We start from the raw sequence: 17,595 nt of genomic DNA, 5'->3' as shown, positions 1-17,595 counted from the left end.
AATGATAAACAAAGTGCCTGAAATGGACCAGAGACAATGCAGGGTCATGTCAACCACGGTGGTGTGCTGGTGGTGGTGGTAGAAGGGGTGGTGGTGTGGATTTGCATTTGAGGGATGAAGGACAACAGAGAAATGCTATTTTGGAAGGTTGTACCATCTGAACAGGTGTAGAGATAGAGAATCTGAGAGATGGGATAAAGTACCTACAGGTACAGTTCGAGGAAGTGCAGTGATAGTAATGGTAGGAGTCTGTGGGAACAAGATGGGCCGAGGAGTGCCAGATTTAATTTAGATAAATATGAGGTGTGGCATTTTGGTAGGGCAAATCAGGGCAAGACCTATATGCTTAACAGTAGGGCCCTGGGCAGTGTTGCTAAACAAAGAGCCTGAGCGTTGCAGGTGCACAGTTCATTGAAAGTGGAGTCGCAGATAGACAGGGTGGTGAAGAAGGCATTTGACACACTTGCCTTCATTGGTCAGTGTACTGAGCATAGGAGTTGGGATGTCATGTTGCATCCCAACTCCTATTAGGTCATTAGTGAGGCCACTTTTAGAATACTCCATTCAATCCTGGTTTCCCTGCTACAGAACATATGTTGTTAAACTTGAAAGGGTTCAGACAAGATTGCAAGGATGTTGTTGGGAGGGTTTGAGCTAAAGGGAGAGTCTGTATAGGCTGGGGCTAGTTTCCCTGGAGAGTCGGAGGCTGAGGGGTGACTTTACAGAGGTTTATAAAATCATGAGGGGCATGGATCCAGCGAACAGCCAAGGTTTTTTTTCCCAGGCTAGGAGAGTTCAAAACTAGAGGGCATTGGTTTAAGGTGAGAGGGGAAAGATTTAAAAGAGACCTGAGGTGCAACGTTTTCACGCAGAGGGTGGCGTGTATGTGGAACGAGCTGCCAGAGTGGTGGAGGCTGGTACAACTACAACATTTAAAAGGCATCTGGCTGGGTATATGAATATGAAGGGATTAGAGGCATTTGTGCCAAATGCTGACAAATGGGACCAAATCTATTTTGGATATCTGGTTGTCATGGACCAGTTGGACCAAAGCATCTGTTTCTGTGCTGTATAACTGTATGACACAAAATTACAGGGCTAGTCAGAAACCCCACCAGGCCTGCTATCTTCTCTGATTGTGTTTAGGTAGATGGTCATCCAGATTGACAAAACTGGAACTAAAATTAAAGCTTAGATCTGAAGTTAGCAATTCAAAATGATTAAAATACTGATCTACTTCTACGTGGATGATCAAAAATTATAATAGATAGTAAATGGTAATACAAGAGTAATCTAACCATCAGGCTCATTTGCCATATCAAAGAGAGAAAAATGGTGTCTTTATAATCAGTGTTGAAATCCTGAAAGAATCCCTTGGGGTGACAGCTTGGTATCTGTAATTAAATATACACCCATTTATTTTGTTGGATGATTTATTTTATTGGAGGTTCTTTTTATGCTGATACTGCAAGACAAGCGATAGTGCACTCTGTGCCCTTAATTTGTTAAAATGCTGGTTGGAAAACCAAACAAATATAATATTATTCCTGAAGTTTCAGTGAGATTCTATAATGATTAAACTTTATCTCGGGTAATAAACAGATATAGTGGATTCGAATGCAGTAGCATACAAAAGGAGGGAGATGCTATCATGTTATTTGAACAGTTTAGCAATGACATAAGATGTGGTATTGTCTTTCCAGAGGGAAAGAATGGTTTAAAAAAAGTAATAAATGAATATACTGGTCCTCCATTTGAAGTATACAAGAGGAATTGGATTAGTATGTCTCATCCTCCAGCTTTGCTGTTAATTTCTTTGAAATCTGAGTCAACATTCCTTGCAAAATACAAATACGTGAAATGGGGAAGAAAAGAGAAATGTAGTTGTTAAGTTGGGGAGTTGCCTTTTTTCTCAGAAGCCAGAATCGAGAGTCTCCAAGGCTGTGTTGCCTGCCTGTTGCCCGGGTACAGGATTTCTCAATAGGACTGCAGAGGAACTTGGGAGTGGGAGGGGAAAGATTCAGTTGTCGTAGTCCATGTAGACACCAACAATACAGACAGAAGGAAGAAAGTGCTCCTGCTGAGGGAATATAAACAGCTAGGGGCTAGACTAAAAGGCAGAACAGGAAGGTAATAATCTCTGGATTACTACCTGATCCATGAAATAATTTGGCACAGGATCAGCACGCTTAAAGAAATAAATGTGTGGTGCTAAGATTGGTGTGGGAGAAATGAGTTCAAAATCATGGGCCATTAGCAGTAGTACTGGGGAAGGAGGGAACTGTTCTGATGGAATGGACTCCACCTGAATCATACTGGGATCAGAATCCTGGCGAATCACTGGCCATATGGATAGGGTTTTAAACTGAATAGTGGAAGAATAGGTTCAATTGCTTGGAAAAAGTTAAACATGGAGGCAGGTCCAGCAGAGGTTATTAAAGCTTCTAGAACAACTAACAGGACAGACAGTATGGAAAAGGTCAGGAATCTAACTTCAAGCATAGCAGTTAAGGAGACACCTATGTGAAGGAAAGCAGTCAATGCAGAACTGAATGTGTTGTACTTAAATGCACACAGAATACGAAACAAGGTAAGTGATCTTGTAGCACAGATTGAAGTTGGCAGGTATGATGTTGTGGGTATCACAGAGACGTGGCTGCAAGGGGGTCAGGGCTGGGGACTAAATATCAGGTCAAGGACATGTGTCCCATTGAAAGGAAAATTGAGGGGTGGATTGCCTTGTTAGTGAGAAATTAAATTAAATCCATAGCAATAAGTGATACAGAGTCAGAAGGCAAAGAATCTGCAAGAGTAGAGTTGAAGGACTGGAAAGGGAAAAAGAACCTGATGGGAGTTCTGTGCAGGCCCCCTAGAAGTAGTCAGGATGTGGGGAAGAAAATCAGGAAATAGAAAAGACATGTAAGAAAGGCAAGATTACAATAACCATGGGGGACTTCAATATGCAGGTGGACTGGGGAAATTGGATTGTTACCAGATCTCGAGAAAAGGAATTTGTGGAATGTCTACAAGATGGGTTTTTGGAACAGCCTGTGGTAGAGTCCCCTAGGGAACAGGTAATTCTGGATTTAGTGATGTATAATAAGGCAGGCTTGATTAGGGAGCTTAAGGTGCAAGAAGCTCTGGGGGCAGTGACCATAATATGATAGAATTCGCTGTGTAGTTTGAGACAGAGAAGCTGAAATCAGATGTTACAATATTACGATTGAGTAAAGGTAACTACCAAGTCATGAGGGAGGAGCTGGCCAGAGTTAATTGGAAGAAGAGCAGAACAGGGAAGATGGTAGAGCAAGAATGGCAGGGGTTTCTAGGAGTAATTTGGAAGGCACAGCAGAAATTCATCCAAATTTGAATGGAGGATGAGGCAATGATGGCTGACAAGGGAAGTCAGACAGAGCATAAAAGCAAAAGAAACAGCATACAATGTGGTGAAGATTTGTGGAAAGCCAAAGGATTGGAAAACCTTTTAAAAAAAAAAGCATAGGATAATTTTAAAAAGCATTAAGGGGAAGGGGGGATGAGATGAAATATGAGTGAAAGCTAGCAATATAAAATAAGATTGTAAGAGTTTTTTTAGGTATCTAAAATGTAAGAGAGAAGCAAGAGTGGATATTGCACCACTGGAAAATGAAGCTAAAGAAGTAGTGATGGGCCATGAAGAAATGGCAGAGAAACTAAGTAAGTACTTTGCATCGGTTTTCACGGTGGAAAACACCAGCAGCATACCAGAACTTCAAGATAGTCAGAGGCAGAAGTCAGTGTGGTAGCCATCACTAAGGAGAAGATAGTGAAGAAGCTGAAAGATCTGAAGATGGATAAATCACCTGGACCAGACGGAAAGATCTGAAGGAGCATGCTTAGAAGATTGTGGAACAATCTTCAGGATCACTGAAGTCAAGGATGTTCCCAGAAATGGATAACATAACACCTCCTATTAAGAAGGGAGGGAGGTAGAAGCCTGGAAACTAAGGCTGTTTAGCCTGACTTAGGTCCTTGCTAAGATTTTAAAGTGGTTATGAAGGACGAGTGGATGCTGTACTTGGAAGTGCACAGTAAAATAGAACTGAGTCAGTACGGCTTCATCAAGGGGAGGTCTTGTCTAAGAAATCTATTAGGATTCTTTGAGAAAGTAATGAGCAAGATTAGACAAAGGAGAGCCAATGGGCACGATCTATTTGAATTTTTAGAAGGCCTTTGACAAGACGACACATAAGAGGCTGCCAAATAAGATAAAACACCATGGTGTTGGAGCAAGGTATTGGCAAGGATTGACTGACTGGCAGAAGACAGACAGTATGTATAAAAGGGTCTTTTTCAGGATGGCATCTGCTGACTAGTGGAGTCTTGCAAAGGTCTGAGTTGGGACCACAACTATTCACATTCTACATTAGCGATCTGCATGATGCAACTAAGGGCATTGTTGCTATATTTGCAGATGACACAAAGATAGGTGGGGGGACAGATTTTGTTGAGGAAGCACGGAGACTGGAGAAGCACTTGGACAGGCTAGGAGAATGGACAATGAAGTGGCAGCTGGGAAAACGTGAGGTTATGCACTTTGGTAGGAAGAATGAGACATGGATGATTTTCTAAGTAGGGAAAGGCTCCAGAAATCTGAAACACAAAAAAACTTTGGGGTCCTAGTCCAGAATTATTTTAAGATTAACATATAGGTTCAACTGGCAGTTTGGAAGACAAATGCAATGTTTGCGTTAATTTCGAAAGGGCGAGAATAAAAGAGCAGGGATATACTGCTGAGGCTGACCACATTTGAAATATTGTGGAACCCTGATCTAAGGAAGGATGTGCTGGCATTGCAGAGACTCTGGAGGAAGTTTACAAGAATGATCCCAGAATGAAGAGCTTGTCATATGAGGAGCAGTTGAGGACTTTGGGATTCTACTTGATGGAGTTTGGAAGGATAAGGGGGTTGTCTCATTTTAACTTCAAGAATACTGAGAGGCTTGGGCAGAGTGAATGTTTCCACTAGAAGAGAGATTCCCTTTAGAACTGAGGTGAGGAGGAACTTCAGCAAGAGGGTGGTTAATCTATGGAACTGTTGGCTGCAGAAGGCAGTGGAGTCCATGTCATTGTGTGTACTTAAGACAGAGAGAGCTAAATCTTGTTTGGTAATGGGATCATGGGTTATGGGGAGAAACATATCAGCCATGATTGAATGGTGGAGCAGATTTGATGGGCTGAATGGCTTAATTCTGAAAGTGAATCTTATGGTCTTATGAAGCAGATATCACAATAATCTTGATGGGGACATTTTTGATCCAATCACATTCAACTGAAAATCAGAATTAGACATGCTGGCACCATGACACGATTTGGCTCAGTTGAGTTCGGATTTTGAGGAAAGCGTGTGCACAGCACACCTTCGGATCATCTTCAATGCTTTGGCATTTTGCAGTGCCCCATGAACGATCAGTGACTTACTTCGACTTCTCTGCATGTCCAACCTAACATTTGGTAATTACCATCAACATTGGCCGTTGATTTGAGTCTACACAATGGGAACTGCATTATTCATTAAGATATTCCTATTATATGAATGGTATAATTAAACAATTATTCTGTGCAGAATATTTTCGAGCACACTTTGATTTACATTTCAACATTACTCATTATCCTGTGCCTTTGCAAGAAGAATGTCATCAAGTTTCCTCATAATGGACATTTATGCATAAAAATAATTAAAGAGGCTAATACTGAGCAGCCATATCAATATATAACAATGTCAAATCACATTATACCCTCAAAGTATATTGAAATTTGGATGATTGGCAACCATGCTAAATTAATAGTGACTTTGTTGTTCTGCAATTACACTGCCTAATTCACAGCTGTGCTTGTATTTCCCCATTTTGAACTAAATCTGTGAAAGATATTGTTGACCTACCTTGCCAGTAAAAACTGCCAGGTCCTCCAAGCACCAGGTACCCATTCTAGAAAAATCATCAAATTGTGCAAGCAAAGTTAGCTTTCTCTCTACACATTAGCTGGCAATATTTACAAAACAGATATGTTGTGGAGCAATCATACATAAATTAAAGAATATCATTAGATATTGAGAATATCATTAAATGCAATGAAAAAAGTTCAAATCTGATCATAACCCTGTCTATAAGGTTTATATGACATGCTATCATAACACAGAAAGTTAAATATGTTCTAAGGGACATGCACAGTAACACAATATTTCACAAAAAAAGCTCCAGATGTCTGTATGAGGCCAACTCTATAACCCTGCATCATAATAGTATCATGCTCTTCTCTGTTTAAACTGGCAGAAATTGCTCGAAAAATATGAGCAACATCGGACTTATATAATGCTAAAAGTTGTGAATCAATTGAATCTAAAACACAGGGTTTCAGAACTACTGAATGCTTTTTTCTAACAGCTGCCTGGATATGCTGTAATTTCCAAAGTTTCATGTTTGGGTGTTTCATGGATATTGAAAGTCTGTAGTATGCGATTTCATTTTCAATTTACTCATTTTACTTACTGCAGGCAGGTGCCTAGCACAAATTTCACACCCTCTCATAAACCTCCCACATTACCCTCAGTTTAAGATATTCCTTTTCAACCAAGTTAACCTTCTTGACCTATATATACACAATTGCTTTAAACATCTGTACTTGAATTAATTTAAAATCACTTGCCCTTGCACACTTTGGTAACTGTCCTGAAGTACTTCATCACTTCATATTGTTCTGTTTTGTTTTCAAACTGCAGAAACAATGGCTAATATTGTTTTCAATCAATGGATTTGAGTAGTTATTGTAGCAAACTTTGTTGTAAAGCTACTTTATTCAAGTAATTTGGGCTTGATCAGATTGTTAATTCATTCTGTTATTAAACACTCATCAATATACACTGGTAATGTAGAGGTAATGTGACTAACCAGATGCTACTCAAAATAATATCTATTTTTAAAATTACAATAAATGCTGCGGTATTGTGGTATTAGGAAAATTGTATGAAGTTTTGGTAATCACATTTTTTTTCAAAATATGTACAAGATGTTGTTTCCTTGACCTCACACTTGTTCTTAACACTCAGTGTTATGTCTTGTTTCACATCCAAGCACAGTTATTACATTACTATTGGAAAGACCTGCATTACCCAGAAAATGATATCACCACAAAAGTCAACAAAGATTGTCCGTGTCACTATCATCTGACCTTTGGAGTTTTATCCAGTTTGAAAACACAAAGTCAGCAAGTATTTAAATGGCAACAACCCCTTCTCAGCGCAGGCAGCTGAATATACCTTGCAGAGCAAGGAACTATTCTTGACTTTGCATGCCATTGTTTTTCGTCTACATACGCAGATGGTATATAATTCAAGATTTCTGTTAGGTTTTCTACATTAAACAAAGTAAAATGCAATGACATGTTTACCTGGGTAAAATCAAGGCTAAATCCTGCTTGACAAAAACCCTGACCTTCAGGATCTGGTTGATCTGAAATTGGTATAAAATGTACATTACTTGCATAAATCACAAATGATTTTATTATCTTTTGCCTGCATAATATGACATTAATAGCTTCTAGAAATGTTTAAAAACATACAGGTGCACCAGCGAGCAATCCTATTTTACTGGTGTTTGGTACAAATGTTATGCTGTCTGCTATATAAAAAACAATCTAGACTAAGACAGGGTCATCCAATGCATTCCCTATGATTTTATTTATTCATTCATGTTATGTGGGCTTCACTGACAGGGCCAACAATTATTGCTTATCCCTAGTTGTCCTTTAGAAAGCTGCTGGTAAGTTGCCTAATTGAACTGCTGCAGTCAATTTGATGTAAGTAAACTCACAATGCCATTGGGGGAGGTCCAAGATTTTAAGCCAGCAATAGTGAAGGAACGGTGATATATTCCTAAGTCAGGGTGGCGAGGTGCTTGGAGAAAAACCTGCAGTGGTGGTGTTCCCACTTACCAGCTGTCCAGTCCTTAAAGATGGTACAGGTTGTGGATTTGGAAGGCACTGTCTAAAGATCCTTGTTTAATTGCTGCATTGCATCTTAGTGGTGGGGGAATGTATGTTTGTGGATATGGTGCCAATCAAGTGGGTTGTTTTTTCCTGGATGGTGTCAAGGCTTCTAGAGTACTATTGGAGCTGCTCTCGCCCAGGCGAGTGGGAAGTATTCCATCACTCTCTTGACTTGTGCTTTGTACGTGGTGGACAGGCTATGGGGAGTCAGAAGGGAAGTTACACACTGCAGGACTCCTAATCCCTCACCTACTCTTTGAGCCACAGTATTTATGTAGCATCCAGTTCAGTTTCTGGTTAATGGTAAAACCTAAGATATTGATGGCATTGAATATGAATGATTGAGGAAATGGTTAGATTCTCTCCTGTTGGGTGATGCAAATGTTCTTTGCTGTTTGTCAGCCTAAGATTAGATGTTGTCCAGATCTTGCTGCATTTGGACAAGGACTGCTTCAGTATCTGAGGAAAAAACAATAACTGCAGATGCTGGAAACCTGATGAAGGGCTTTTGCCCGAAACGTCGATTTCGCTGCTCGTTGGATGCTGCCTGAATTGCTGTGCTCTTCCAGCACCACTGATCCAGAATCAGTATCTGAGGAGTCACGAATGGTTGTAAACATTGTGTCAACGAACATCCCCAATTTTGACTTTAAGATGTAGGGAAAGTCATTAATGAAGCAACTGAAGATGGTTGGACCTAGGACATTGCCTGAGGAACTGCAATAGAGAAGTCCTGGACCTGAATTGACTTAGGTCTGACAAGCTAAACTACCTTCATGTGCACTGGCTTTAGAATCCACTCCTCTACCGCAAAGATATCTATCCACCAGAACCCTGACTGAAAAATATCACAGCTTTTCTGATGAGATTAGGCAAAGTTAAAAATCAAATTGTTGTTCAAAGCTGCTTAAATTTTGAGCACTCCATCACATTTAGTACATTATCATTCTAAATTCATTAAAATTTTACTCCTAATAAATGCTGCAGTGTAGGAAATTATACCTGATATTCATTTTAGTGTAAATTCTCATCGCAGTGACTTCTTCACTTAAACTAAAAACTACTAATGCATCTCTAAGCATATATCAGATTAGGGATTTATTTGCATCAGCTTCAGTTCTTTGAATAACATGATTCATCACCGTGGTTAGCATATTGCTCATGATATGGAGATGCCAGTGCTGGACTGGGGTGGATAAAATCAGAAGCCACATGACGCCAGGTTATAACCCAACAGGTTTATATCAAATCACAAGCCTCTGGAGCACTGCTTCATTATCATGTGACATCACTTCATCTGTCGAAGGAGCAGCGCTCCAAAAGCTTGTGATTTTCAATAAACTTGTTGAGTTATAACCTGGTGTTGTGTGACTTCTGACTTAGAGGACAAAGCAGAGTACCAGCAATTTAAACCATAGCTTTTATTAACATGTTTGACTCCATCAAACAAGTCATGGAATTAACTAGCCTGAGTCTTAGCACCTGAAGATATAGGAAGTTGAGGAATGTTAAATTAGAAGAAAAAATATAACATATGGATCTGTGGAAAACATGGAAAATTGCCATGGAGTTCAATATTCTGCATTCCTAAGTGATGCTGACTGCAGAGGATTTGACCACCACCATATAGACTGCTGGTGTACATGTTTCAGCATATTTGATTTACTATCTTATGCAGCATAAGTTCCTATGAAATTAGTGTATTGAATCTCACATTTAGAATAATATTTCTAAAATGTTTGCAGTGTCTATCGTAATGAATGGAACTGCATTCTCATTAGCAATTATATTAAAATATTAGAAACATTTATGAGCATAAGACAGATTGATAGCAAAGCTGTTTTAACAACATTGAAACATTATTTCTTGTTTTATTCTCCTGGCATATTTATTCTTTATATGTCCTACCCAAAATTTTTCAAACAACATAGTTCACTACTTTTTAATTGTAACCATATGATGTGAACATAGGAGGTATAGTTAGTAAGTTTGCAGATGACACCAAAATTGGAGCTGTAGTAGACAGCAAAGAAGGTTACTTCAGAGTACAACGGGATCTTGATCAAATGGACCAATGGACTGATGAATGGCAGTTGGAGTTTAACTTAGATAAATGTGAGCTGCTGCATTTTGGAAAGGCAAATTACAGCAGGACTTATACACTGAATGGTAAGTCCTGGGGAGTGTTGCTGAACAAAGAGACCTTGAAGTGTAGGTTTGTTGCTCCTTGAAAGTGCAGGTAAACAGGATACTGAAGAAGGCATTTGGTGTGCTTTCCTTTATTGTTTAATGCTTTGAGTACAAGTGTTGGGAGGTCATGTTGCCGTTGTACAGGACATTGGTAAGGCTACTTTTGGAATACTGCATTCATTTCTGGTCGCTCTGCTAAAGGAAGGATGTTGTGAAACTTGAAGGATGTTGCCAGAGTTGGATGGTTTGAGCTATAGATTAGGCTAACTAGCCTGGAGCATCAGAGACTGAGGGGTGACCTTATAGCAGTTTATAAAATCATGGGGACATGGTGAATAGCTAAGGTCTTTCAAGGGGAGTCCAAAACTAGAGGGCCTAGGCTTAAAGTGAGAGGAGAAACATTTATATGGGACCTAATGGGCAACTTTTTCACACAGAGGGCGGTGCATGTATGGAATGAGCTGCCAGTGGAAGTGATGGTGGCTGGTACAATTATAACATGTAAAACGCATCTGGATAGGTATATGAATAGGAAGAATTTAGAGGGATATGGGCAACTGCTGTCAAATGGGATATCTGGTTAGCATGGAGAGTTGGGCCAAAGGATCTGCTTCAAAACAGTACAACTCTATTCCATAAAATACTATGAATATTTTTAAAATAGCATGTTACACTACATTCTTCTAAAATATTTTCCAAGTCAAGCACTGGAATGTATCTCAGAATTTATGATTGCATATTTTTACGAAGTGGTGTTACTTTACATGTTGCTAGTTTCCAACTTTGGATATGAGCTACCTGAAAACTTTAATTTGTAAGTTTAACTTACAAAGGAGGTACATTATAAGAACAAGGATAAGGAACAGGCGAATATTGTAGATTACTAAATTACACAGAAATTCTCGTCAATTATCAACTTACCAGAACGACATGGAGAATATTCTGCATAAACACTGAAATTCTGAACTGCCACATAACAAGTGCCAACTGGGTCTTTTTCTTGAGTCAACTTCAGAGCTCGCCAATGATATAGAGGGGCACAAGCCTAGTGATTTAAAATGAATCAATCAACAAAACAATAATTTCCTTTACTTAAAATACACTTGAAACATCTTTTGTCAAGATTGCACAATCATTGAGTTTCAATTACATCGAAATTCAGCTTTTTTTTTCACTCATTCAACCATTTATTTACAAATAGTACAAATAACTTGAATTTTGACCTCTATAAAAAAGCTAATGTTTGCAACCTTTTTTTGAATATAAAAACAACTGATAACATATAATCCCACTTTAGATGTAATATATTCTAGAGTTAGTCAACACACAACAGATTATTTCTTTAAATATATCAAAAGGAACAGAGAGGCAACAGTGTGTGTAAGGACCCTAGAGAATGTGGGTGGAGAAATAATTATGGGAGCTAGGAAATAGCAAGAGTTGAACAACTGCCTTCTATCAGTCTTCTAACAACATTTCAACACTAAATAATCAAGACCTAAAAGGGGCATAGAAATAACTTGAACTAGAGAAAAAGGGCTAGGGAAAATAATGGGATTAAAGACCAGTAGCTCACTTGGATCTGATGGGTTGCATACTTGGAATTTAAAGGAGGTAACCGTAGAGGTAATGCATGCACTGATAGTCGTCTTCCAAGAATTCATTCATTCTGGAAAAGTCCCAGAAGATTATAGAAGTACCAATGTGACACTCTTATTTTAACAAAGAGAGGGAGACAAAAGAACAGCTAATTATGGGTCAGTTAGCTTAACATCTGGCATTGGGAAAATGTTTGCATCTATTGTAAAAGACTTAATAACACAGCATTTAGAAAATTATAATGCAATCTAACAGAGTCAGCATGACTTCATAAGGAGAAATCATTCCTGACAAATTTATTATGGCTCTTTGAGGAGGTAACAAGCAGGAGAGAGGATGTAATGCATTTGAATTTCCAAAAGACATATGATAATCTACTGTTCATTCGGCTACTTAATAAGATAAGAGCCCACAGTAATAACACAAAGAACTGCAGATGCTGAAGATTTGAAGAAATGTTCTTCTTCAAAGCTCAAAAAATAATTTTGCTTTGTCTACCTAGATACTGCCAGATGTGCTGAATTTCTCCAGCAAAATATGTTTTTGTTTAAGAGCCTATGGTGTTGGAAGTGGTATATTAGCATGGATTGAGGATTGGCTAACTCATAGAAATCAGAGAATTGAGATAAAGGAGAAATTTTCAGGATGACAACCTGTAACTTTTGGTGTTTCACAGAGATCATTTACTTTCAATATATACTAATACCTAGATGCTCGAAGTGAATGTATTATTGCCAAGTTTGTGGATGATACAAAAATAGGTTGGAAGGCAAGTAGTGAGGATGACAAAAGAGTTTACAAAGCACATAGACAGGCTAAATGAATGGGCTAAATTTGGCAGATGAAATCTAATGTAGGAAGGCACGATATTATATATTTTGGCAGGAAGAATAGAAGAGGTGAAAATTATTTAACTGTGGAAAGACTGCAGAAAGTTGATTTGTGCATGTGTCACAAAAAGCTAGCATCCACATTCAGTGAGTAATAGGAAAGGCAAATGGGATGTTAGCCTTTATTTCAAAAGGAATGAAGTATAAAAATAGCGATGTTGTACTAGTCAGACCACACCTGGAAGAGTTTTGGGCCCCTCTTATAAGGAAAGATATTCCGATATTGGAAGCAGTTGAGAGAAAGTTCACTAACTACCCGTGAAAGAAGGAATTTTCTTAAGAGGAAAGATTGAGTATATTAGGCTTGTAGTCTTTGTAGTTTAGAAGAATAAGATGCTACCTTAATGCAATACATCAGATTCTTAGGAGGGTTTGCAGTATTGATGTGGGGAAGTTGCTTCCCCTCGTGATAGTCTCAGATCATAGGGCATAATCACAGAGTAGGAAGTCACCCATTTAAAATGGAAGTGAGGAGGATGTTTCTTCTCTTATTGGGTACTCCATCTATGAATTCTTTACTGTAGTGGGCTGTCAAAATTGAGTATATTTAGTATATTTATAGCTGAGGTAGTCAGATCTCTAATAATAAAGGAAATGGACATAAGGCAGAAAAGTGGGTTTGAGGATTATCAAGTCAGTCACAATCTCATTGAATGGTACAGCAGACTTGATGGGCTAAATGGCCGACATCTGCTCCTATGTCTTATGGTTTATTGTTTCAGGGCGTAAATGTTCCCACAAATTAGTAATTCATTTACCTAATGGATATAAGCCAGGCACAATTACTACATTATATAAATAAATTAAGCTTATTTTTAAAAAAGCTGGAAAGTGTACAAAAGTCAAGTGAGGTGCATGTTATTGCCCATATTGCATCTTACATTTTTACAATGTAAACCTAAAAAAGCTGTTACTTATATTGTTAAGTATCATTTACAAATTTCAATGTCAGGCACCAGTAAAATAGGCACTTTTTAAAACAAAATACCATGTATTTTTCTAACTCAAGAGTAACTGTGGCACAGTGTACCATCTCTGGTGGTGTCCAGATGTCTGGGTTTAAGTCCCACCTGCTTCAGAGATCTGAACAGGTTGATTAAAAAATATCCATATTGAACTGACTCAAGATTTTGAGCCTTATAGTTTCTAAGGACTTACCACAACCTTTTCTTTATGCGATTTGACCGTTGCCCCAAACCACTGATTGGATTTAAATTCAATAGGTTCCCTGGTGCCATTAATTCTAATGCTTCTGTTACCTAATATTAAAAAAAAGTTTATTATGCATGTTTTAATGTCCTCTTTTCATTTACAGGCAGCAAAAAAGGGAATAAAATTACAGTGTTTCACATTTTGTCACATTGAGATCAATTGCAAGTTGCTCATTAATACCTTGTGATTATATTTAATCTGCATTACCACAGTGTAATTGTATACCATTGAAGATTATCAATAGCAAAGCATAATGATTTAGTAATTTGTTAGAGTTGTTTTCACAATGAATTAGCTAACTCCAAATAGAGTCACAAAGGAAAAGGTACAAATCTGTTTTTCTCAGTAATATTTTTTATAATCCATGCTCCTTATTGTACTCAATTTATAAAGAACTATTTGATGATAATTTCCTCTACTTACAGTTGTGATGATACTTACAAAGTTTCACATTTTAGATTTTTAAAATGTTTGATGATAAGTTATACAACACAATGCCATTAAATTCCTGCTAAAAGAATATGATTTATTTAATTGTTTTATTTTTAAAAATGGAGCAAAAACTGGTTCGTGATTTAATTATACATACACCCAACCGGAGACATCTCTCCAACTTTGTTTAACATATACTTTGCAGATGTCAACATAAAAGGAACCATCTGTTTTTAAAATCAGCTCAATTATGATGCTTCTCAGTCTTTAATAAAAAGCAGACAATTCTTCACCCCCTCTCTTTTTGAAGCAAACTGATTTCCCACATGTTCATCCCTCCCCAATTTCACTGCCTGTCCGTGAACTTCTTTATGAATTGTTAAGGAGGGGAGTGCTTGACTGCCCTTCTATAGCTTCACTTCAAACATGTCATAAAAAAAAGTTGTCAACAGATGTTAAATTCAATTTAAGGAGTTTGCTTGCTTCTGCTGTTTCACAACTATGAGGAATCATAGTTAGCAATCTCCCATCCCTGCACCTCATCCCTCTCCAGTTCCTAAGACCTGGATCCTGCACAAGCTGCTCTGTACAGTTATATCTTTGCCAAAATATTTACAGATCTTTTAACAAGATACCTAGATATTTATAAAATAAGACTGAGTGAGCAGTGGCTTTTGATCGTTTAATATATTTCTAAACTATTTCTTCTCAAGGCTCGACCATGTGGATTTATGTAAGCACTCATTTCAGCTATTTCTACTTAAATTTTAATTTTTATTCAACTATTAAAAAGGGAACCGAAAGAACTGCAGATGGTGTAAATCGGAAACAAAAACAGAAGTAGCTGGAAAAGCTCAGCAGGTGTGGCAGCATCCGTGAAGAGAGAAATCAGAGTTAACATTTCAGGTCCGAGGGGTCACCGGGACGGTAAAGCTAACTCTGATTTCTCTGCACAGATGCTGCCAGATCTTCTGAGCTTTTCCAGCAACTTCTGTTTTTGTTATTAAAAGGGAGATCCACATTTAAAACCAAAAATGTATTTTATTTATTTTAGCACAAAATATAACTTAATTCAGCGCATTTTGTTAATTCTTAGGCAATGGCAAGAATAATTTATCTACAGTATTTTCATTTAGGATGAATAACCTTGAATTAATTCTACTGGTTAAATTTCCTGGCATAAATTTTCTTTTTCGTTAGGATCTCAGTCAAGGAAACTGAGAACAAACACGTTTCATTTTGAAATTGTCATAATCTTATTGTCAAAGCTTTAAAGCGATGGTGTTACTCTTAACCAAATGTTTTTTTTTAACTTTCTGTCGAACATTTAGTATTCGTAGTAGGAATTAAACGCACATTTTTCCGTGCTGAACAACACATATTCTTTAAAACTGTAATTTAGTCCTATATGTAGCTCTTAAGTGATAGTTTCGCGGTAGTCTGAGGTAAAGTTAGTTAGCAGAAATAAAATACATGCACGCGATTGCAGTTCTCTGGGGATTTGTTCCTTCCGAGATTGAAGGGTTATCCGTCGCTCAGCAGGAGAGGAGGGAATAAGTTAAAGCACTGGGGAAAGAAGTAAGATGCTTCTCCACACTTACTGCTTCTGTCGAAGGGAATCTGGCTGCAAGTGGCACCTCCTGCTGCCCAGCTGCAGAAATACACCGCTCCTCCCTCCACTATCCCGGGTTGGCTGGTGTTGGCTTTCGGAGCTCCAACAAGGACACTGACCCTGGAGATACCACCCCCCACCACCCACAAAAAGAGAGAGAGAAAAGAAACACAAGTCACAACACAGGACTACGACAAAATCGGAAATCGTTACCATCAACTCCAAACGCACATTGCGAACCGCCTCCAGCACATGCTCCAAACTATTGGAGCCACAATATGATAGAATGGGCACAATCTGACAAATTGTTCAAACAAACTTCGCGACAACGAGGTGAGGAGTTCTGTAACTCTCGGTATTTGTTTAGGAAACAGGAGAGAGTAGGATGTTCCTCACGTGTTTTGATCAGGCGAGTAGAAATCCACCGAGTATCCGAAGTAGCTGCCCGGGGGTCCGCTGTAAACCGCCGGCCGGGACACCTCCAGGTTGAAGGCGACACAGCCAGGGACCAACAGCGACAGTAAGTGGAAGAGGCGACTCCGGGGACCGAACCTCTGGCGGTAACGATAAAGAGGCATCGCGGAGCTGGGAGCCAGCTGATCCAGGAGGAGTAAGATGCACCTCTGTGCTGTCAGCCTGTGAAGGATCAGTGGTTTCTGAGGTCCACACTGGCTTCCTCTCCCTCTGCAGAGATGCAGCCTGGTTATCCAGCAATGAAAGGAGGTCTGATCAGTAGCTTGACTGAGAGTGAGTGAGTGAATGAAGTGTGTGTATTTGTGTGTGAGAGAGAGAAGGAGGGGGGGGGGGGGGGGCTCTCAGCCGTGTTGTTCTGTGTTCACTGAGACCTTCCTGTGTTTGCTCTCTCGCCTGCTGCTCATGTGGACAGCACTTGAGAGGGAGGCGTCTTCCCCACACCGCCCGCGTCATTCACAAGCTGTCCTTTTATGGTGGGAATGAGCTTCCAAATTAATCCTCAATCCGTCTCGACTCTCAGAAGTGTGATCTTCGCACTCGCTGCGCCTCCCGCCCTGTGCCCAGCAAATCACTTATAGTCTGCCCAGTTTATGAGTTTATGTATTGCCAAGGGAGGAGTGGAAGGAGCCGCGAGTGCTACCCTGGTGCAACATCTGTGTATTTTAATTGTGAAGAGGAAATCAATCCTGCTATACTTCCCAAACTCCAAGGAGTTTGTTTCTGATTTTCAAGCTGCCTGGTTAACTTAAATTGAAAACGGTATTGCAAATAGAAATTAGAAAACATATATGATCCACTAAACCCCATTATTCTGGGGAGACCAATATGGGGAGCTCCCATTGCACACTGAGGTGAGTTTGTTTTTCCCAGGGAGTCTGGGAAATGCTTTTCCTAGAAAGTAGTTGAGTCTGGGTCATTGAATATGTTCGGTGCTGAATTGGGCTTTTTGATTGCAGAGGAGTGAAGGGGTATGGGGACTTGACAAGAAAATGGAGCTCAGAACCCAGATCTAAATGGTGCAGCAGGCTTGAAAGACCGAATGGCCTTCTCCAGCTCGTATTTTTTTTTGTTCTGGTTCACCCTCCAGATTTAACCTGTCTATTCACATTCTTCTCCAATTTTCACAACCAGATTGTGATCATCTAATGCGTAGAGTACTCA

At 39.1% G+C, this 17,595-nt stretch overlaps 1 protein-coding gene across 2 annotated transcripts in view; it reads right to left on the bottom strand.

Annotated features, from left to right (window-relative positions):
- itga8 (integrin, alpha 8) overlaps positions 1 to 16,904 on the bottom strand; it is a 207,634-nt gene extending 190,730 nt beyond the window's left edge. The window contains exons 1-6 of one of the 2 annotated variants that reach the window (XM_043690323.1): positions 16,357 to 16,904; positions 15,950 to 16,080; positions 13,863 to 13,963; positions 11,137 to 11,260; positions 7,429 to 7,490; positions 5,924 to 5,969 (exon numbers count right to left, since the gene is read on the bottom strand). In XM_043690323.1, the coding sequence (XP_043546258.1) occupies positions 5,924 to 5,969; positions 7,429 to 7,490; positions 11,137 to 11,260; positions 13,863 to 13,963; positions 15,950 to 16,080; positions 16,357 to 16,538 (646 nt within the window). In that variant the 5' untranslated portion in view covers positions 16,539 to 16,904. The remainder of the gene's footprint in view (positions 1 to 5,923; positions 5,970 to 7,428; positions 7,491 to 11,136; positions 11,261 to 13,862; positions 13,964 to 15,949; positions 16,081 to 16,356) is intronic. The other variant, XM_043690322.1, reaches the window with a different exon arrangement.
- Positions 16,905 to 17,595: the final 691 nt, after the last annotated feature.

Source organism: Chiloscyllium plagiosum, chromosome 5, assembly GCF_004010195.1.
Source record: "Chiloscyllium plagiosum isolate BGI_BamShark_2017 chromosome 5, ASM401019v2, whole genome shotgun sequence".
NCBI lineage: Eukaryota > Metazoa > Chordata > Chondrichthyes > Orectolobiformes > Hemiscylliidae > Chiloscyllium > Chiloscyllium plagiosum.
This window is presented reverse-complemented; position numbering and strand designations above follow the sequence as displayed.